The following is a 22,736-nucleotide window of genomic DNA, read 5'->3' on the forward strand; positions in this document are numbered from 1 at the left end:
CACCAGTTCTAGACGTTGGAGGAATAATGACAACAGTCACAGTGTCTGTCTACTGGGAGTCAGGCTCTGTGTTGGCCACTTTGCCTCCATGTCCTTCTGGAATCCTCATAGCCTCCTGAGGGCAGGTATTAGAGTCCTGGCTTTAGAAGTAGAAGACTGAGACCCAAAAAGTTATGTGACCTGACCAAGGTCACACAGATCTGGGGAGTAAAACTGGGATTCAGGGTCAAGGTCCTAAACCAGTGGTTCTTAAAGTGTACTTCCTGGACCAGTAGCTTCCACATAGGAACTTGTATGAAAAGCAGATTGTCCTAGAAATCACATAGATCAGGGACTGGGCCAGCGATCTGTGTTCAAACAAGCCCTCCAGGGGCTGTGGGTGCATAGTCAGGTCTGAGGACTACTCCTCTGAGCCGAATCTGGAAACAGCACCCACTAGTCTTTACCTTCTCCTTCCCCAGACAAACCCCACCACCAAGGGAGAGTTCACCCTGACCAGATCCAAGCTTTCGTTCATCTGCCATCCCTGCCACTGGAACTTAGCTTAGCTGATATAGGCAGGGTCTCTGCCAGATGGGAAATGACTCTGCCTTCTCCTAAGAGATGCCTGAAGCAGGTTGGTGGGGGGGGGGCGCTGTAGTTGTGGTGTCAGGCCCTGGATGTAGTTATGTAGTTTTGGGGTGGAAGGGGGAGATTTGCACAATCTTGTAATCAAGGCTTCCTAGGCATCTGACATTTCCCGTTGAATGCACAGCATCGTTTGTTCTCTCTCTGTCCCACCTGGTCCTGGGGCACTATGGGCTAGCATGTAGTTGGTTTTCAGTGGCAAGTTGTGGGGTAGGAGGGCTGGGAGTCTATGGCCTAGGCTTCGAGGAGTTGGGCATTTCATGGGCAGGAGTGATGGTGATGACGATGACAAGGACCATCCTGTCTGTAATATTTGTTCCTAGTGAGGCCATTTTCTATGCTCATTTTATATACTGACGCATTTACTCTTAGAAACGTTTGAGTGAGGTGGTGTCATTATCCCCACGTTAGATGAAGGAACGGGGAGGTTAAGCAAGGCGTCTGCTGTCACACATCTGGTAAATAGTGGAGCTGGGCTCCGAACTCAGATGCTGCGGCTGCACGACCAAGCGCTTACCCACTGGGCTATTCAGCCGCCAAATGATAGTAAAGATGTTTATGTTCCAGGCACTGTTGCAAGTGTTGCAAGTGTTTTGCATATAAAAAAGTGGGACACTCTTACCATGGTGACAACTGAGATATTTCCAGCAGACACTTGGCATTGGTGGATTAAACATTTGTGGTTTGGGTTATTTTTTATGGCTCCGTATGTGTGGGTGTGCGTATGTGCGCACACGTGTGTGTACGTGCACGCGCGTGCCCATCTGTTTGCGTGGGTGTGCATGTGTGCCTCTCACCAGAAGTGGGAAAGCCAAGGCCAAGATTGTCGCTCTTCCCGCGGTGTCATGTTCTAAAATGAACCTGTGCATCACACTTGTGGTTCCCGGGGAAAAATAAACCAATCCCCACTACCAGTCAAAACAACAATATTTGTGCAGCTCTGGTAATAACCACTAGAACCCGCCCTCCTTCTGGCTTGCTGGCAGTGCCTTGCTCTCTGCTCTCTCTCACTCTCAGGGCCCCTGCAGCTCCTTTTCTTGGGCTCACAGCAGCTGCTGGCTCAGGGCTGGCCTCCTCTGGGAAGTCTTCCCAGATGGCTCATGCCTCCACTCTGGGCAGGACTCAGTTCCTGAGAACTTGATACTGCCTTGTTCTCACTCTCTTCCTTGGACCTCTGTGAAGCGGGACTCTGTGGTTCTCCCTCTACCCCTGTGATTGAGCTTTTTGCATCTCTGTTTCTTTTTCTCCTCTCCCCAGGTTCAGTTCTTCCTTTCTCTTTCTCCTTTCCTTTCCTTAATTTTTCCTTCCCTTCATTCCCCTTCCTTCCTTTTCTTTGGCATCGCTTTCTAGCCCTACCCATTCCTGCTTCTCTGCCTTTGCTCTTGAGGTTTTTTCACATGGCCTGCCTTCCCTCTTCCTCACCTGTCAACCAGGGACCTGCTTAAGCCCTTACGCCTTGATCCAGCCTTTCCTGATGCCCACAGGCATCTGACCATGTCAGTTCCTCCACTGACTGGCCATGAATCAGTCCCACTAACTCAAGCATTTGAATTTTTCTGGACTTCTTTGGCATTCATTGAAACATTTATTGTTTGCCCATCCCGGGCGAGGCCTACTTCCTGCTTTGCCTAGAAAACTTGTATTCATGCTTCAAAGCTCACCCGGGAAATATCTCCTCCTGCTCTGACCCCCTATCCCACAGCAGGGGCAGGTGCCTCCTCTGCTCCCATGTCTCCTGCCCAGTCCAAGTGTAGTTAACATGTACATGTTACGCGACAGCACCCTGCCTGCTTGGCACTGACATGTTCCCATGTACTCTGCAGATTTCTGCCACATGTGCCGGGCAGGAAACACCTCCCTCTCAGGCAGCAGCCTCACATGGTGAGAAATGGGAGTGATGGTCATATGCCTCCATTTCCTTGCCCCTAGGGATGGGCAGCTCTGAGGCATGCTCCAGCCAGAGTTCTGCATTGAGCTGGAGCCCCAGAGCCCAGCAGCCCTCCCCAGCCTGTCAACTCTCTGGGTCTCTCTCCTTTTCTTCCCATGGTTTTCTTCTTTACTGGTGCTCTTTGGAGCCATGTCCCCAGTCACCTACTTCACACCCAGATCCTGCCCCATGATCTGCTCCTGGGAAACTCAGACCAACAAGGTAAATTGTATAGAGCTGACTTCATGTAGGTGCTTTCTAGGTTCTGGATTTGCATGAACTCATTCCCTCTACACCACGGTTTTCCTCCGGAGGCAGACGCTATTGGCACATAGGGGGACACTGAGGCATGGGGAGGTTAAGTAGAGCGAACAACTGTCCCACTCTTCCTAGGAGTAAAGGGTGCCTTCAGAGATAGCACTTTCCTAGGGCAGTGACCAGAGAACTGGGACCCGTTGGCCACCTCAAGTTGAAGCGGCTTGTCCACGGGTATATAGGTGTTGAGTTGGCAAGATGGGATTGAAGCCAGGCAAGGGCTCCAGGGACCAGCTCCGGACCACCTGCAGAGCAGGAGCTGCACTGCATTGTGGGCCTTTTCCAGAGACTGTCTCTCCAGGTGGCGAGGAGGAGGGAGTGGGTGGTGGTGGGTCATGCTTTGCACTTGTCCGTGTCTCTAAGGTTTGCACTGACAACTTGTTTGTTGTTTGAGATAGATGCTGTGGAATATAAGAAAACAAATGAATGAGACCAGCCCCTGCACTCAGCTAGTCAGATGGGGGAGTCATGGAGCTCCCGGTCTGACAAGGAGTTTCCTGTGGGGAACAGGGTCTGCTCCTTCTTCCCCAACTTCTCTGCGTGGCCCAGAATGTGGTTGAGGGGAGCTTTTCCTCCCTTCCTTCATGTTGCTGTCCCCAGCCAGGCAGAGGCAGGCAAGGGTGACAGGGTATGCCTGGGCCCTGGCCTGGGTTTCCACTCTTGTTACCCAGAGCCAGAGCTGGAGCCTCTCCTGGATCAGGGAGGCTGGGTGGATTCCTCCATGATTTTAATTCAGTGTTTTGAGCTTCCATCTCCCAGCTGGACTGCAGTCTGGTCCAGGGAGGGGGTGGGAAGTGGCTGATGAACTGGGCGCTTGGATCAGTTGGGTCTTTGCCGGAAGCAGATGGTACTTCCTGAGGGTTCATTGCAGAAAGCGTAATGAAGGGAGCATGGAGAGTGTGGGCAGGCCTAGGTGATGGTGCAGCTCTAGGGACTAGAGACCATGGGGAGTCATTACCACCCCGGGTCCTGAAGGGGTGCGGTGGGGGGGCACTCTTACTAGAACCATAGTCAGTGTTGCTACCCTGGGAAGGGCGCCAGCAGGACAGGCGCTGTGCCCTTAGGGAAGGAGCACAGCACTGCCAAAGCCAGGGCCTGCTGGGAGAGGGGGCAGGCACTCTGACTCCTCTCCCCTCTTCCCCTCCCATCACTTGCGCTCTTGGGCCTCAGCAAGGCAGAAGCCAAAGACCAAAGGAGCCTGGGAGACTCAGTCCATGGGGCTCAGACCCTGTCCCCTGCCGGAGAGGTTCAGAGGTTCGGAGAAAGTCTGAGAGTGCTTGGGGAGAAGGAGCCAAAACAGATTATCCAGGAGTGCTCACACCCACCCCTCAGGGAAGTGACCTGACCCAAGAGGTCGGCCAGTGGGCGGAGTGGAAGCCGCTCCTCCAACACACACAGGAACCCTCTCACTTTACACACTGTCTCCGGCCACACAGAGCTTTGGCTAATGTACTTCCTCCATCCCCACCTCACTTCCTGTCCCTCCCAAGTCCACTGGAGGCCAAAGGGTGGGAGGGTCTGGAAGGTCTTCTCAGAGGCAAGGGTGCAGAAGGGCTCCATGAGCTGCCTGATGAAAGAGGGTGGGGCGGGGGAGAGCTTCAGGCCAAGAGGAGAAAGGGAGGGGAACAAATATTTCTGAGCCCTACCATGTAGCAGATCCAACTCGGGTGCTTCCTCATTCATTACTCACTCCCCTACACTCATCCAAACATTCCTGAGGAGGGTATCAGCGTTTCCATTTTAGGCTCAGAGATGTTATGTGACTTCTCAAATGTTGCACAGCAAGTAAGTAATTGACAGAGTCAGGATATAGATTCATGTCTGCCCGAATCCAGGGAAGAGTGAGATAAAAGTTGGTCTGAAAAGATGTGGAAAGGTTGGAATGTGGGTAAAGGCTGGACAGGATCCCAACCCCAGAACCAGGCAGGGGCAGGGGGCTCAGTGGCTGATGGGTAGTGAGTCTGAATGATTTTGCTTTCACACTCCTAGATAATATGCTGGTGTGGCAGGGGGAGTATCCCTAGCTCCCCACAAAAGCCATTACTGGGGTGGGAGGTCTCTAATTCTGGTTGCCCTTCTTGGCTCCAGGTCTTCCCAAGACTGCCATGGGGATTGGGAGGGGTGTTGTGACTGGAGTCAGGGTGGGCTAGGAATCTTGGGCAAAGACCCTAGGAATGGGCTGAGGTGGCCTTGTAGGAGGGAGATTGCTATTTCCTTAACCCCAAGGAACAATTTTAACTGGAGATGAGTTTTGGTTAGCAAAGGGTGAGAGGGGTAGGACATAACAGGGTACAGCACAGTATATGGGGGAGAAGGAGGGAGAGTCAGTGGGGCCAGGGCCCAGCATTGAGCATCTAGGGTGTGGGGGTGGGAGGGACAGTAGAGTGGTGAGCCCAGAGACCATCAGTATGGGTGGTTTAGGGAGAGCACAGGGGGGCTGTCAGCGGGTCAGCTTAGGGTCAGTGCTCTCTGGGCCTGGAGCCCAGGGGTGGGGAGCCAGTGAGGTAAGGGTAGAGGGAATTGGGGATGGGGAGAGTCTCAGCATAGATGTTGTCCAGACTGGGGGGGTCCTCTGGTTCCTACTGAGTCTAGCCTTTTCTGGCCCGGCTCCTAAAATGAATGGAGACCCCTCTCACAGCCAGGCTGCCAGTGTTGGAGGGGCCCTGAGGGAAGGACCTAGGGAACTTTGTGTGCCTGTGAGTCTGTGTGTGTGTATGCATGTGAAGGAGGGAGGGAGAGAGAGAGAGAGATAGAGATAGAGAGAGAGAGAGAGACACAGACAGAGTGAGACTTCCTTGGACCTAAATGCTTAAGACAGTCCAGGAGATGGGTGGGACCCGGAACTGACCTGAGACATGGTCAACTAGAGCAATCTAGTCAAAAACTGAGGACTAGAGCCAGTAAGATGCAGACTCTCTGAAGCTAGCCTCATCTTGTACAGATGAGTAAACTGAGGCACAGAAAGGGAAGTGGCTGATCAACACCCCAGAGGGCTTAAAGGGAGGGTCTCCCGTTGGGGACCAGGCCCTTATTCTCCTGCTCACCCACACGATTGGAGGCTGCCTTTGCTTTGCATCTAGTGAAAATGTCAATTTCCCCCTCTTAGAACTGCATTACAGAGAAGTCCCTTTCTGGGAGTTGATGGGAGAAGTAAATAACTCAGTAGGAGCAAAGTGCTTACAAAAAACAGTGCCTGGCCCATAAGCACCCCATATATGTTAGGAAATCATGATGATGTCCGTGATGATGACGTGGTAATGACGAATATCGCTGGTTTAAAGGAAACCACCATGTGATAGTCCGATCTTGCCCTGGCCGCGCTGCGGCCACAGAACTGGACAGCCTGTCGTGAGCGGAGATAGGGCAGCCCCTGGTGTGAGGGGCCCACCTGACCTTCTGCCTTGTGCGAGCAGCGGAGGCCGGTCCTCTGACCCCGCGTTTACACACTGGACACGCACTTCCCAGCCTCTGCCAGGAGGATCCTCTATGACTCATGCGTGTCCAGACCCCCTCATGCTGGCCAGCAGCGTGATGGTGTCATCCTGGAAGCCCCCCCGGGCGGGGCTGAGTCCTGCGTCACCGCCTGGCCCAGCCCTAAGCCCCTAGAGGGGTCAGCGGAGGCGCTGCCTGGAGCGTGGCCACTAGCCTGCCCAGCCCTGCCCCCTGCCTTGTCCCCGGGCCCGCTGTGGGACGCCAGAAGCTGAGATGCGCACCTCGCCGCCACCTCCTCGGGGATGACGCACACCCTGCTGCTACTTGACACACTCATGGAAGCCTGGGCCATCAGCCGGGCTCTTATCTCCCTTTGCGGAAGAAGAAGAAGCCGATGCAAGATGTGAAGGGATTTGCACAGGTCACCGAGACGGTGAGCCAGGTAGGCTGGCTCCCAGCTCCGCACCCTGAACAGCCGGGCTCTGCCGCCCCGAGGGGCCGCTCCCCCTCCGCTTCAGGGCCCAGGTGGTGCGAAGGAACGAGGGACTTGGTTGCTTGGCCGCAGGCGCAGGACAGATTTCTCTGGCTGCCGCACGCCTCCCTCCCCTCTGTCTTGTCTGCGAGTGCAAGACGGCGCTGCCCGTTCTAGTCTATGGTTTCTGTGCTGAGGTCTGACTCCGTTCTGGCGCCTCTCCCAGAACCAGACCTCTCCCAGGGGCTCCCAACATGGCTTCTTGCGGCTTCTCCTCCCTCTTCACAGCGCTCGCTCCTCATCAATGTAACCACCCCACTACTCCTCTCGCTTTCTAGATTTGCGCCTTAGGTTCCAGCGACTCCTCTCTTTGGCTGTGGAGTGGACACCCGCAGGCAACTGGCCAATCAGAAGCCTTCCTCTGCCTCACTATGCGTACCACGGGCTTGTTCTTCCCCAGCCAAGGGCAGGCCTTGGGAGGACGGGTATGGGTGTCCGTGGGGGTAAAGGGCTTGATGCGCGTGAGAGGGGCTCTGTCTAAGAGTCCAGGCCTGGGAGAGAGGGCTCAAGGTGAAGCAGAATTGGCACCGTAGAAACTAACCCAGCACTGGCCTCTCTGTCTCTCCCAATTTTGAGTTACGGGCCTTCTCTCCCGAGTGTGTTAAGTACAAGGACGCCGGTTCGAAAGGGCCAGCAATCTCTTCCTCACCTCCATTTTCCTCTGCCCAGCCTGTGGGCCTTAGGAAGAGGGCATGGACCCTGTTGTTTACCTGCTGGTGTTTGCTTCTGGGTCTGGCCTTGGTCCACTTAGGGCCAGGCCAGATGGCGTAAGCTGGATGGTGTAACAACCCCTCCTTCTTTCTTGGCCAAAAGGCTGCCCCTGACCCACTTCCAGGAGGGCTCTGAGGCCGAGGTTTTTGTCCACAGGGAGAGGCCCACATGGAGCCCCCAGGGTTCCTGTGCCACCACATGTAGCGCAGTGGAAGGGAGTCAAAGTCACAGGTATCCAACAAGGGCAGGAACCCAGGTGCCCACGGCGACCCTCAGGTGTGGCTAGTACTGCCACAGTACTGGGGCTCCTGGCTGGGCTCCGGGACCTCGGTATGATAGAGAGTGTGCCACCTTAGTAGCATCCTACATGAGAGTCAGAAATGCTCAGGGTGAGACTATCTACATACTGAATTACATCCACAAAGCCTACCTGGCTTCACAAACTGTGATTGGAGTCCTCAAATGCAGTGGGGCAGGGTGAAGCAGGAGGAGCCCACTGGCCTGCCCCTGGCTCCCCACCCCCCACCCCTTCCCGGTGTGAGAAAGTCCTAGGGCAAGGATTCTGCAGCCAAACTGGAACCAGCTACCGCTGGTTATTTCAGCCCTGATAATGATCTGCAAATCTTTAGTGAGTTTACCTAGAAGTTCTCTGGAGGTGGAGGAGGCCTTGTACTTCTGCCTTCAGTCCATCCCTTCCACCACGGAGTCCTGGCCAAACTCATCTGGGAAACAAACATCTCGCTGTGTATGTTCCCGACTCAGATGCTATCTTTATCTCTGGGTATGTATGTCAATTAGAATTAGCTGCGGCTATGAGTGACAGAAAAGTCCAAACAATACAATAGTCATTAAGACTGACATTTATTTCTCTCTCACATAAATGATGTCTGAAGGTATTCAGTCCAGATTTGTTGTGGTAGCTCTGCAACCATCCATAGAAAGAACCCGGGCTCTTTCTATCTTACTGTGGTAGCTCTTTCTATCTTACTTATGGTAGCTCTGCAATCCACCATAGAAAGAACCCAGGTTCTTTCTGTCTTACTGTATCACCAATCTCAAACGGCCTCAACCTCATGGTGCAATGTGGTTGCCAGAGCTCCAGCCATGGTATCAGCATTGCAGCCAACTAGAAAAAGGAAGTAGTGAAGAGGAGCATACCTCCCTGCTGCGAAAAGTCACATTCATTAAGTCACACAGGATACTTCTCTGTGGATTCTATTGAGCAGAATTTAATCATATAGCTGCAAATAGCCTCAAAGGGAGATTAAAAAAAGGAACTTAGTCTTTACTCTGGGTGGTCATGTGCTAAGCTTAAAACCAGGGGTCTTGGTGCTGAGGAAGAAGATGAACACATACTGGAGTAGAACTAGCTATCCTTTCCACAGCATGAGACCTGAGTAGAGGGTTCTGAATGCTGTGTGATTCCCATAGGCTCCTCCAGATGGCAACCTGGCTGTGGTAAATGGGGTTCTGCCTCCCCATCCAGGCTCTGCCTCCAGCTTCGGGGCTGGAAGTTCTCTTTGGAGCTGTGGTGGTAACAGGAATAAGATCTCCCTGGCGCCTCCAGCAGGGAAAGGGTGAGTTTGATGATCAAGGCCAGCCATGCCATCCCAAAGAGGATCCATAGGGACACTGTATTCTTGTACCACAGTGGGTACCTCCGGGAGGGGTCCATCCCTGTGGGGAGAGGCAAGGTCAGAGGATGGAGGCCTTGGAAGGTCATAATCAAACAGAAACAGACACACATGGCTTGATGCATCTGAGCAGAATAAGGGAAGTTCAAGGTTCAAGTTCGAGATTGTTGGCTTTATGGCCACCTCTTTAGGCCTCTAAGAAGCCTCCCTGGGTTGACACCTTGGGTTTGGAAGCTCAGTTTCCTCTTAAAGGGCTTTCTGACAGACTCTGTGGTCTATCCCAGTGGTTCTCAAAGTGGATTCACTGGACCAGAAGCATCAGCATCACCTGAGAGTTTGCTAGAAATGTAAATGGTCAAGCCTCTCTAGCTACCAATTGCAAACTCTGGAGGCAGGTCCGGCAATCTGTGTTTTAATAAGTCTTCCAAGAGATTCGAATGCCCTCTCTGTTGTTTGCCTGTCTCTGTGTTTGGTTTCCTCATATCTAAACAGAGGCAACTTGCCAGGAGCCTTAGGAAGAACAGATGGAACCAGTGGAGTTTGTATCCTGCCTCAGTTCTTGCTAGCTGTATGACCTTCATCTGTCTGAATGTTCCTCACCTGGGAAATGGGGAAGATGATTATTCTGCAGGCCACGGGCTTTTGGGATGAAATCATAAACTCTTCTCCCAATGGCCTTATCTACTCCTCTGGCCTTGATTTGCACACCTCTTCCTGCTGAGTGCTGCGCTTGTCACTCTGGAACTTCCCCTTTCTCCATCTAACAATCAGTCCTGCCCCAGGGCCTTTGCATATGTTGCCCTCCCTGCTCACAGTGCTCTTCATTTCCGATTCCTCTTGGCCTAGTTGACTTCCCCTCATCCTGCAGATAGGTCTCAGCTAGCCCTCACTCCCAGAGATGAGGCTGAGCCCTTCTTTGTCACACTCTCTCCCAGCCCCTGTGCTCTGCTGAGTAAACTGCTTATTCTCTCTGGGCCTTGGCTTCCTCCTGTATAAAATAGAGAAAACAAGAGGTCCACCTTCCAGGACTGGGTCCAAATATCTAAGGTTTTCAGCAATGTGCCTGGCATATAACAGGTGACCTGTAGTTGGGTGATTGTTTTACTCACCATTAGACCCTGACACGGGTGCCCCCAACGCAGTCAGGACTCGGTCAGTAATGGTGGAGGGAAGGGACAGATGGAGGTCACTGGGAGGCTTAGCCTGCTCCATAATTTAATTTTTCCCTCTTAGCCAGGGGTCTATCTTGCTTCCCTTATCAGATCGGGTTTGTTCAAAGGGCGAGATCTGTCTTATTTCTTCAATCTCTTTTTCTGTCTTGATGTCCTGTTCCACCCACCCCTCTGTCCACCCCCATCCTGTCTGGCTGCCCCCGAGGTAGCCTTTCGTTCCTGTCATTCAAGCCTGGGTCCCTCTCCTGGGCCCCAGCTCGGGAATGAGCCGGCAGCCCTGGACTCCACCTCACCGCCTGGCGGGAGTCAGGATTGGATTAAGCTGATTGGGTTATGGGGCCAAGATTCCGCTGACGGTCCCAAATGAGATCAGCAGTGAGCCAGCTCTCCGCCCCTGCCACCTACCAGTTCGGCTTGCTCCTGGCAACCAAGGGGAGGAGGTGTCCTTCTCCCCTTTTATTTCATTGTTTTAGCCGAAATCATAAGTGGCGGGAGATCTGGCAGCTGGCAAGGCGCTCCAATGAATTGCAAATGCAATTGGGGGACGTGGGGGTGTGAGGCTGGGGAGGAGCAGGCGGCTGGGACTGGGGTGCTGCTCGGGCCACAGCCTTCGGGGGAGAAAGGGGTGGCTTGAAGACAGTACCCCCGTGGTTGCTGACACAGGGACAAGGGGCACCCCAAGTCTAGATCATGGACGTCAGCATTCCCATCCAAGGAAAGGGTTTGACCTTGTCCGTGGAGGACAGAGAAGACTGAGAGACAGAGGGCAGAGGTGGGAATGGGGTGTGTCCCCACTCAGCTGTGGAAGATTCTGCAACACAGGTGTCCTGACTTGGGAGTCTGTCCTGTTGGCTTGCCTGCTCTAGGACCTTTCCCCTCCCTGGGCCTCAGTTTCTGCTTGCAGATGAGGCAGTCAACGCTTCTCCATGTGGTCAATTGCCACAAGGCACTGTCATGCTGCAGAAGGCATCAGAGCAAGCGGCAAATGTCTGGAGATGTGGTGGAGGGGACAGCTCTGCCTGGTGCCCCTCCGTGGGAGTGGTCTGGCTCGGGGCCTAGAAGAGTTCCTCCTGTGGATCGGAACCAGACCTCCTCAGTCAGGATGTCGGTAGAAGGGCGCTCGGGGAAGTCTTTGCCCCATACTCCAGCCTCCCTGGCCCTGCCACTCCCCTGAGGGTGGCTCACGGGAAGCAGTGACCTGATCAGCCCTCCTTGCTCCCGCAGAGAGGGCTTGTGGATGTCACTGGCCCTCCCTTAATGCTGCTGGAGGCCCATTTCCAGGGTGTTTGTGTCTACAGAGAGCTGTCCCTCCTCCTGCCCAACGTGCCTCAGGGGACTGTGGCACCTGAGGACGTCCTCACAGAGATGCCCCTTCAGCCCCATAGAGGCTTCCAGGGGAGACTGCTTTCAGCTATCCCCACCCTGGACCAAACTTTGGGGGACCTGCTGATCAGTAGGCATGAAAAGACTGCAGCAAAGACTCCTGGTCCCACTTTCCCTCCCCTCTCCTTGCACTGGATACCCTCAGAGCAGCAGGCCTCCTGGATTTAGGATTACCACTGGGGCAAATCCCGAGTTTCATGCTCTGAGCTCTGGTGGTGAGGGAGGCAGGACCTGTCACATCTCACATGCGCGGGTTGAGGCTGTTCCAGCTGAGCCCCTGGTGGCCCCGGTGCAGTGTAGAAGAGGGAGGGCTCAGAGAAGAGAGAGAGGCAGGGCTTAGCCACACAAGGGGCCCTCACAGGCCAAGGCATGGAGTTTGGACTCTATCCTAAGACTATGGGAAAACACTGAAGGTTTTTAGAGGAGCTGGCTAGGTGACATGATAGCACCTGTCAATTTTAAAGGCCCCAAGGGCCAAGGCGGGGGGGACAAAGATATAGGCTGCACAAATCCACAGGTGCCGTTCCATTGTGCTCTGTGTGAATGGCAACCCCTTAGGGTTGTGCATTGCCCAATCTACGTAACCAGCCATATGTAATAGCCCTGCCTGGTCTAAGGAGATGGCCGTGGGAACAGAGAAGAGAGGACAGATCCAAGAATTGCTCTCTGAGCTGTTCGGGGGGTAGATGCGGTCCTTGGAGCCAGTGGGCTCAGCTCTCCTCAGACACATCTCTTCACTTTGAGGATAGGAATGGGACTGTACCCGGCTGGAGGAAATCTTCTCAAAGATTTCCTTCCAGAGCAACAGGCTTCCTCCCAGGATGGAGGATATCAGGAAGGGACAGAATGTGGCTGACACAGGACCCTTCTACCTAAGGAAGGAGAGGTTCAGGGAAGGGGGGCCTGCACACAGGTGAGGAGGCCATCACCTAGCCAGGTCGCCCATTTTATACATAGGAACACTAAGGCCCAGAGAGGGGACGTGTGAGGTGGTCTGGAAAGAGTATGAGCTTGGGAGTCCACGGATCAGAATTTGAGCTAGCTGTGCAGTCTCAGGCAAATGGCTTGGCCTCTCGGAGCTTCCGCTTCCTTCTCAGGAAAATATGTGTAACAACTGTCACTCTAGGTCCCTTGATGAGCGAGCTGCTTGTTACTTTTGTAAGACCTCATTTCAATATTCTAGGCTGGGTTCAGGACTCTTAAAGATGGGAAGAACAGGGCCTCCTCCCTAACTGAGGGCCAGGGATCTGAGGGAGGGAGCAGAGTCCCTTGCGACCAGAGTGCTGGTGGTACCAGTGGTCACTGCTCCTGTGGGGAACCTTGCCAGGGGGCGGCAGGATGGGGGCAGCAGAGGGGGCCAATGAGGCTGCGTGGAGGGTCCAGTCGGCCCTGCCGCCCCACAGAATGTCCCTCCACCGCCACCTGCTGGGCACCTGCCTCAGCTTTATTATGCAAGGCCGTTGGCCTCTGGGCCACTCACCTTGCCCATTGATTGAACCTCACCTTGGGCCTTCTGGACCACACAGCCCTTCTTTGCTGGGCATTCAGAGTTTGTCTGCTAATTGTATTCCAGTGGAGGCCGGTGGGGGTGGGAGGGTGGTGCTGGCATTTCCCAAGTCTTCCAGACTTCCTGCCTAGTCTCTGCAGTCTGTGGTGTGGAACATATGGCCCCTCTCCCTGGGAGGGTGGGAATCTTGGCATTTCATGGGGCAGGGTGAATGGGGAGGACAGACCCTGGAACTAGGAAGGGTCAGGGAGGGAGGTCAGGGACTCCCCTAACTTGGCGGGCGCTCATAACAATAGCTGAGCCTCTGACGTTTCCAGTGCTGTCAAGAAGGCCAGGAGTGTGACTTACAGTCAGCCCCAAGCCCTGGGGTCAAACTCCAGGTGTCCCTTTTTAGCTGGACCTTGACTCATCGCACGACAGAGCAGGTTGAACTCGCCAAGGACCCAGTCCTCTGGACTTGGAGCCCGCGAGCCCCCACGGGGCTTGGTGCACAGTGAGGGCCAGCCGGCAGAGCGAGGAGGGGACGCGGGGCAGCTGAGTATCCAGGCCGCCCTCCCATCGCCTGCAGGGCTCTCTCACCAATCACATAGTCGCCGAAGCCCACGGTGCTGAGGGTGATGAAGGCGAAGTAGAAGCTCTCCACGTAGCTCCAGCCCTCCACGTGGCAGAAGAGCAGAGGGGGCAGCAGCAGGAACAGCGGGAGGCCGGAGAGGAGGGCGCCGGCGCCCACCAGCCACGGAGCTTTGGTTGGGTCCTGTGGGTGCACAGAGAACCCCGGCCCCCGTGTGGCCTCTAGCCAGTGCTGGGGGGAACAGACAGCCTGGGGTGGGGGTGGGGAGTGGTCCTGAGCTGGAAGCAGGATGAACAGCCCCTGCCGGGAGGAAGGCGCTGCCCTTGGGGTCCCTCCACCTACCCTAAGTTCTCCAGGTTCCCGGGCAAGATCTTGGCTGGCTTGTACCCTTCTGGGCAGTGGCCTCCGATCCCACCACTTCCTCCCCCCCAGGAACCCTGTTTCCCATAAGTAACCCCAGCTCCCCTGGGCCCCCGATTCCCAGGACCTAGCTCATCCTGGAAGGAACCCACCCTTCCCCTCACTCCCACAGCCCCTTCACCTGCCAGGCGCCCCCCAGCCTGCGGGCACAGCGCTGCACTCCCCGCTGCATGAGATGCCCCAGTCGGTTGAGCACCACGAGGTTGAGCGGGATCCCCAGGAGAGCAAAGAAGATGCAGAAAAGGCGGGCGGCCATCGTTCGGGGGCTCAGGTTGCCATAGCCTGAGTGAGGCAAGATGGAGGCACCTCAGGGGCCCCTTCCATCCCCAGGGACCCTCACTCCCACCCCCTCCAGACTCAGCAGCTCGTATTTACTGGCCACGACTGTGCCTGCCTTCCCTCAGTGCCCCCTCACAACCAGCCTTCCAAGTGGAGATGACGCCCCATGTTTTATAGACTGGAAAACGGAAGCTCCAGGAGGCTCAGCAGTGTGAGCGAAACTCCCTTCTCTCCCTTCATTTCCCGCTCTGTGGACAGACAGAAGGATGTGGACAGGGGCACAGAAGGTTGTGAAGCTTCCAGATGCTGCCCCTCAGGGACAGACACCATTCCAGCCTCCGCCCTGCTGCCTCCAGGCTCCTGCCTCTGGGCGCGGCCCCCAGGCTGGGTGTCCCTGGCTCATGTAGCTGGGGTTATGAGGGCTCCCACCATCTTTGCCTCTGGCTCCTTCTTCATCCTTCAAAGACCTCCTTCCCTTCCCCCGATATATCTCTTGTACATCTGATTCTGTCTTGATACCTGATTTCCAGAGGGCGCTCACTAACACACCTGGGCTTCCCTCCGAGCCGCTCAGGGGTGAGGGGTGGTGGATGGACCACCAGGTGCCCTGGGGGAGGTGGAGTTGGCTATCTTCTTTGTCATGAAGATAAGGGATGTGTGGGGGGGTGTTCCCCAAGGGAGTCCATCAGTCTGGGCATTCCTTCCCCGTCATTCCTCTCCAGCTCTGTTCCCCCACTTCTTGGTCAGCACCACCGTCCTATCTTGTTTGAAATGCGAGCCTCATTCTATTGTTTCCCAGGTTACGAGCTGTCATCAGAGCTGTCATCATTTCTCGAGTCTGCTGAGGAAAGCCCAAAGTCTCATCCAGCCTGTCTCCAAGCTCATCTGGTCCCCCACTTTCCCAGTTCTGGCCATTCTCCTGCCCTGCTGAACCCCCAGTCTCCTTTGTGCCTCTGTGTTCTGAGCATGACTCTCTCTCTACCAAGAGCGTACATCCCTCGTTGCCTGTCTGTCGATGGCGGCCCCCTTGAAGTGGCTCCTCCCAGCACTCTGGCAGCTTGGAGGGTAACCCGCTGTATGAGGACGACTTGTTTCCAAGCCTGCCATCCTCAAAGTTCATAAGCCCCTCAAAAGCATGGGCTAAGTAATAATCAGCTTTATATTCTCAGCAACTGGCCCAGGATCTGACACCCCATAGGTGCTCAATGTGTATTGAATGATTCAGAATGAATGAATGAATGAATGATACAGGAATGAATGAGTAAATAGATGAACAGCTGTCTTGCACCCTGCCTAGCCTCCCTGCGCTCCCCAACTGGGTCAGCACTCTCACATGCCTCATGCTCACTTGCATTGGTGGTTTATCCCACCCTCACCTTACTGAGGGGTCTCAGACGTCATAGTCTCAAGAGTAGCCAAAGTATGCACTCGTCTAGGACACGGGCTTTGGAATCAGAGGTGCTTCCTGGGTTTGAAACCCACCTCTAGCCCTTGAAGGCTGTGGGACCTTGGGCAAGCAGCTTGACCTTTCTGAGCTTCTGTGTCCTTGTCTGTAAGGTGGGGAGGTGGACATGTACTCGCAGTGTGCTATGGGACAAAAGGAGGCAATGGAGGTGTGTCAGATAAGAAAGGGTCCCCTTAAGCATCTAGCATGCAGATGGTGCTAAATGGATGTTTGTTTTGTGAATGAATGGATGGTGACCCAACTCCACTGGTCTGAGGACATCAGCAGCCACCTCTAGAGCCCCAAGCATCCTCCATCTCTTGGCCTTTCTAGGATCCCTCACCTAAAGGAGGGAACTCTCTCTGGGCATCCAGGGAGAGGTAAGTGTCTCAGTAAACCTCCCTGCCTGACTCCTTCCTGACCCCCCTCCTTTGACTGTGGGTCCCCCCCCCAAGTACCCTCTGTCCCTGGGGGTCTTTCTAACCCATGGAATGGTGGCACTTAGATTCCAAATCTGGGAGGACCCTCCCCACTCCCATGAAGCTCCCACCTTTCTTCAGACTGACATTAAGTGAATTTTCTCCTTCCCGTCCTTCTCAGCCAGCCCTAGGTCAGCGCAGTCAGCGGACACCACTGAAGCTGCACTTGCCTGTTCCATGCTTGGTGGCCACCACTCCAGCTAAGCCACATCCCACTTCAGCAGGCCTCCCACCTGTCACCTCTTTCCCATTGCTAGTCCAGACCCAGGACATCCTGAGAAGGTCTTGTGTGGCTGCCCTGCACCGTGTCCAAAGTCAGCCTTCATTTCCAACACCTTCCAGTCACCTCGTCCTCCTCCCTGTTGTCCAAGCCCACCAGCCACACTCCGACCTCAGGGCCCTTGCATTTGCTTCCCCAGGTATTCACATGGCTTTCTCCCTTATTTTGCTCATGTCTCTGCTTCAGGTTTACTGTCCCAGCAAGGCCTTTGATAGCCACTCCATATACAGTAGTCCCTATCACTATCAGACCCCCTTACCTGGCATTATTTTTCTTGAAGCACCTCTCACTCCCTGAATATTGTCTCTATATCTGTTTGTTTCTTGGGTGTCCTCTTGCACTAGAATGTCCATCCGCCAAGGGCGGGAACTTGCCAGCTTCCTCTCCTCATCGTTTCCCCGGAAATGTCGGGCTCCCACAGCTACCGCATGGCTGGATGAGTGAACGGATGAGCAAGCCAGGGATGCAGTTCATAGGTGATGGACAATGTGAGGGCTCAGGCCCGTCTGGCTGGTCTAGAAGTGTTCAAGGCCCTGTCAGACCCTATTTCATTTTGGGTCTTGGAAAGTAACAGCCCTTACAGGGCGCTGGACTCAGGGCCCGAGGGACCCCAAGGAGGCAGTCCTCTGTTGTATCTCTCGGATTATCCCTTCCTTTTCCTGTGGAGGGTTCCGTAGGTACCTGTTTCCTGTCTCTGCCCTCCTCCTCCTCTCTCTGCACCCCCTCCTCGTGCTCGTGCGTGCGTGGTCAGAATCCCAGGGTCATGAGCTTCCCTACTGTCCATCGCAGAATAGTTTCCTCTTTCTTCCTGTTGTTTAGAATTCCCACTCTATCTTGTAAACCTTCTAAAGGCTTACAGTACTGAAAAGAGCAATATTGTCCTCCAGCTGGGTTTCAAATTCCACCTCTGCTGTTCACTGTTACGTGACCTTGGAGAAACTGAGCAAATTCTGCGTGCCTCAGTTTCCTCTTCTATGACATGAAAATAATAAGCCCTGTCCTTGGAGGCGGGGTCATATGGACAAAATGAAATCTCAGTTGTAAAAGAGCCCCCACAACAAGTAGACTGTATGTGCAGTGTGGGGTGGGCTCCCCCTTCCCCTGTCCTTCCCTTCAGAGAGAGCTGGCTCAGGCTGAGTGAAGAGGAAGGGACAGGCTGCTAAACTCGGATTTCGGAATTCGGTGGGCCAAAGTCCCAGGCCTCAGGCAAAAGGATGTAGGAGGTGCAGGGTTTAGAGAATAAAGACCCCCATAATTGGGAGGGCTTCCCACAGAGCCCCCAAATCCCCTGGAACTCAAGGAGTCCCCTCCAGCCCTGGGACTCAAGGAATGCAGGTGGAATGGGTATTTTTGGAATTCATTAACGTGTCAGTGTTTGTTGGGTGCCCATTGTATGCGGGGCCTTGTATTAGGCCCAGGGGGTGTAAAGAGGAATAAATGCCATCTTGGCTAGTCCTTTCAGAGTCACAGGGTTCGTGGAGTCCGAGAGGTCCCCTACCAAGGATGTTTGCCTCAAGGTGGAGAAGAGCCCTGAGACCTGCTTCCAAGTAGTATTTGCTGGTTTAAACTAGATGGAGAATCGTCTGGGTTTTCCTGCCTGGCTCTGGTCTGGTCTGGGGAGGACAGAAGTTGGGACACTGGTTGCTGGGGAGAGGATCCTGGCTGGCCCAGAGCTGGTGGAGGTGGCCCTGGCCAGCCGTGGTGTTAGCCTGCCACCTGGTGGTATATCCAGTGTCATGCAGGGCGAGGTGACCATTCCCCACCCCCCCCCCCCCCTGCCCCGGGGCTTGGGACTCTGGACTTGAGTTATTTCCTGGGTTTCAGAGCTGGAGGGACCTAGGCTGCTTTTCTCTTATCCTATCTAACATCTCAGAACAAGTTCTACCTTTGCCCTCCTGAAGGCAGGGCTAGGGAAACAGGAGAGAGAGAGGGAGAAAGGGGGCTTGGAGATGGTTGGGGGTGCTGGTGAGGTGCTGGGGTGAGGCCTCCAGAATGGCCACATTTTCCCCAATGCCGAGAATAGGGTGTGGAAAGGCTCTTTATGGATTTCTACCCCTCCTTCCTTCCCAATTTTCCCTTGCCCCCCGCCTCCACACCTGGGCTCCGTGTTGGGTGGGCTTGGCTTGGGACACTTATAAAGCCAAGAGGCAATTTTACTGTTGCACAGGGGTGACCCTCTGCTTCCCGAGAGGTTGTGTGAGGCAGAACCCTCCAGGGAAGTGCCTCTTAAACTTGAGTGTTGTGCACAAGCCTCGTGGAGACTGTGGTGAAATGCAGAATCGGATTCCACAGATCCAAGGGGACCCCAGGATTCTGCCCATAGGCAGTGGCCACACTGCAAGGGCCAGCTACACTTGGAGTCACGGGGCCCTAGGGACCCCTCCAAAAGGCACTGGTCCCCTGTCCCCCATCCTGTAAGGGGAGGCCAGCCTCCCCAGCCCCATCCACTCTTACCAATGGTGGTGACGGTGGACACGGAAAAGAAGAAGGAGCCCATGAACTCCCAGCGCCCCATGCTGGTGGTGTTGTCAAGGACAATGTCCCCATTTTGGTACGCTTGGATGATGCCCTGGGGGAGAGGCTGCAGTGACCACTAGGCTCTGGGGGCAACTGGGCCCCTTGCCCCAAACATATACACGTGTGTGCATGAATACATGTGCATGAGTGTGCACATACACCCACCCACACACACACAAACACTCACGGACAATCCTCACAACCACTCTTCGATCTCAGCCCTTCCAGGGCAAGGAGGCTGTTTCCCTCCACCCAGGGCCTCCCTGGGCGCAGGGGCCATGGGGACAGCTTCTTCCCTTCTTTGCCCTAGAGCCCAGGTCAGCTCAGGGTGTCTCACCAGCTTGAAGAACGCCATTTGTTCCCCCCTCCCCTCCTTGCCCCATCCTTGCAATAAGCAGTGCCAGGCAGGATACCTGGTGTCTTAGGGGACCCGGAGATGTAAGAACCAGGCCCTCAGTCCTCAGGGGGACAGGGACAGACTTAACTAATACAGTGCAGATTCCCCTTAATGCTTTGGGCATTAAGACAGTAGAGCTGCATGATCCTGGACAAGATACCCAACTTCTCCGGGCCTCAGTTTACTTATCTGTAAAATGGGAATGCTAATATCACCTCCTTCACAGAGTTGTGTGGGGGTTAAATGAGGTATTCGGTGTATGGTAAGTGTGAGGGGTTGCCATGATCGTCATAGTTACAAATATAATAATAGGAATATAGGAATGCAGAGAGCAAAGGTGTTCATTCTGATGGGGGTAGGGGCAGAAGACTTCATGGAATGGGTGATGGTTTAGTCGGGCCTTCTTTGAGGGTCAAAAGGGACTGCTCCTGATGGAAGGACATTCAGGGGAGATGGGACAGCAGGGGCAGAGCCTGCGAGGCAGGACTGTAGCTGGGATCTAGTACAGGGAGACGGAAAGGCCGTTGGGAACCAGGACATGCCTGGCTATGCCATGCCAGGGATGGGGCAGCAGGCCTCTCCCAAGTTCACCCAGCAAAGAGGAAGCAAGATCTGGTTTGTGTGTTCCCTGGCAGCTGGCAGCAGAGGTGTGAGCAGGCCAGAAGCAGAGAGACACTTGCAGGAGCAAGTTGCCTGCACCCTGACCCTGAGTGGCCCAGGAGGAACAGAGAGGAGATACTCAGAAGCCTGGGACACTGGCCCCATTTGGTGTGGGTAGTGAGGAAAGCCTTTAGGACTGCTGTGAGAGTGTGTGGACGTGGGGCCAAAGACAGAGATTTGGAATAGATGGAGGCGCAGGGCTGGGAGGAGGCAGGCTGCTTGCTCTTGACGTTGGGGGAATCTGGGGAAGCTGCCTGTATCTGTCGGTACTCAGGGGGAGATCTGGGCTGGAGACGCCCAATCCTTATCTTGGGGATGATGGAAGCCACGGGATGCTTGAAGCGGGGTGAAGTAGCAGAGGGGAGCAGAGGGGCTGAAGGGGAAGGTAAGGAGATGAAGGCCCTGTGGGAGCTTTGGGGAACCCCTCCCACAGATCTGCACTGAACCCCATCTTGGTGGTTAACAGGCCCAGCTCCCTGGCTATGCAGCCATATAGTTGTATTTAATCTCTTTGAGTCTCAGTTTCTTCATCTTGAAAATGGGATGATGAAATGGTACCTACTGGTTAGGTAGGTGAGGATGGAAAGAGTAAATAGGAATTAATTGCCTGGAACAATGCTTGGCACACAGCCAGTGCTCCACAGAAGCACTCCCGGCTATCATTGCCATCACTGTCAGCCTCCCTGGGCCCATGCGGCAGGTAAGGGAGGCCCCCCCACCTCTGCTAAGGGGGTGCTGCCCAGCATAGGGGACCAGGCAGTGCCGCTGTATTTGTGAAAGTGTAGACGTTGGGGGATAGAGGTGCGACAACAGGTCCTTAGCAGAGACAGTCCTTCCGCTGCCCAATCAGCCCAGTGCAAGGCCTCAGGACTCTACCACTGCTCCAATGCCGGGTCACTTCCCACCCAGAAACGTTTCCCTGCGACCTTCTGGGAACTGGCTTTGGATTGGCAGCCCTGGGACTCAGACCCTGCCTGGATGGAGGCGGCGCTGAGACTGCGGGGGAAAATGGGCAGGCTTTTGGGGCTTGGTCCGGGACCATGTTTGAGGTCCCAGGACGTTAAAGCACCCAATTCTAGGCGGGTCCCAGTCGGGTGTGGCCTGCCCGGAATGGAAGGGGACCTCCATCCATCTGCAATGCCCCCTCTTTCTCAGGAACCCTCCTGTGTCTTCCCCCTCGCCCACGCCCCGCTGGGTCCCCCAGCCGCTCAGTAGTGCGTGGCCCGGACACGTCCAGTCCCTGAGTCCGAAGACCCGGAATAGAGCGGGATCAGTCAAAGAGCGCTCCGGTGTCTGTCTCTGCTTCTCTCAGAGCGGGTCCGCGCACTTCCGGCTCCCGTCCCCATCCCACTCACCCGCTGGGACAAGTGCGCCCTGAACCTTTCCCACCCCGACTCCCACTCAGCTCATCCTCAGACAGTGCTCGTCGCCCCCTGCCCTCCTCGCCCCCAGTTCGCATGTTTGCACTCTGCGCAAGGGCTCAGGCCTGCCCTTCCATCCTTGGCGTGCGGTGCGACCCCTGCGGTGCGGGTCTGCTGGGACCCTCGCCCCGCCACCTCCCCCCGCTACGATCACCGGGCCCAGCTGCGGACGCACCGGGCAAGCCCTGCTGGCCCCGGCCCCGGCCCCGAGTCGGCGCGCCCCCTGCGGTCCCCACGCTCAAATTCCGGTGTTGGGCCTGGCAACCCTCTCCGCGGGACAGGTCGTGCCCAGAGGGGGACTGACCGCGTGCCGCGCCCTCTTCCCGCCGCCGCAGTCGCGCGTTTTGCAGCGCTCCAGCCAGACCCTCCTGCCCCCGCCCGCCCCGGGATGCCCGCCTCGACCCCGTCCGCCTCTCTGTACCCTCAGTGCTCGCGGCCGGACCCGGGCCGCAGCCAGGGCGTGTCCCCTCGCCCCCGCCGTGCCCCGCCCCCCGCTCGCCCGCCCCGCTCGCCCGCCCCGCTCGCCCCTGACCCGGATCAGCGAGTCCAGCGCCGGACCGTCCAGGCACGTGAAGTTCTGCAGCAGCGCCCACTTGTCGCGCTGGAACCTCGCGCTGGAATCGCGCGCCGCGGGGCTCTCGAGCACCCAGAACACGCCGGTGCCCAGCGCCAGGTAAGCCAGGTAGGCGAGCAACAGGAGCACGGTGCCCGGTACCGCGCACTCCGGCGCCCTGTCGCCAGCCGCCGCCGGGGCGCGGGGTCTGCACAGAGCCAGAGAGGCAGGGAGCCCTGGGCCTGGAGCCATGGGCCGGGACTGAGGTGGAAAGAAAGGGTTAGGGACTTCTCGGCTGGTCCTCTCCTCGGTCGACGCCTGTCTGTGGCCAGTTTTCTCAGCAGAGGAGGCTTGCTGGGGAATGGGACAGCCCGGCCCCGCCCCGGCCAGGGATCCAATCCCAGGGACAAAATGAAGCCGGAGATGTGGGGCATCTGGCCCCGCCTTGAGTGTGTGTGGAGTGCTCCCCACCCAG

At 55.7% G+C, this 22,736-nt stretch overlaps 1 protein-coding gene across 2 annotated transcripts; it reads right to left on the reverse strand.

Annotated features, from left to right (window-relative positions):
• Window positions 1-8,389: 8,389 nt before the first annotated feature.
• On the reverse strand, window positions 8,390-22,667 carry KCNK17 (potassium two pore domain channel subfamily K member 17). Of its 2 annotated transcripts, XR_004285008.1 has the most exons (6): window positions 22,241-22,667; window positions 19,168-19,282; window positions 14,353-14,513; window positions 13,820-13,994; window positions 9,992-10,166; window positions 9,150-9,221 (listed from the first exon to the last, which is right to left on the reverse strand). XR_004285008.1 is itself a non-coding variant. In XM_032339845.1 (5 exons), exons 1-5 carry the CDS (start codon window positions 22,511-22,513, stop codon window positions 8,911-8,913), a joined length of 1,035 nt encoding a protein of 344 aa, XP_032195736.1. In that variant the 5' UTR covers window positions 22,514-22,664; the 3' UTR covers window positions 8,390-8,910. The 2 variants fall into 2 exon arrangements, 1 of the variants encoding a protein (XP_032195736.1); XM_032339845.1 differs by lacking the exon at window positions 9,992-10,166 and having other exon boundaries at window positions 8,390-9,221; window positions 22,241-22,664.
• Window positions 22,668-22,736: the final 69 nt, after the last annotated feature.

This window comes from Mustela erminea, chromosome 4 (assembly GCF_009829155.1).
Source record: "Mustela erminea isolate mMusErm1 chromosome 4, mMusErm1.Pri, whole genome shotgun sequence".
In the NCBI taxonomy this organism is placed as follows: domain Eukaryota; kingdom Metazoa; phylum Chordata; class Mammalia; order Carnivora; family Mustelidae; genus Mustela; species Mustela erminea.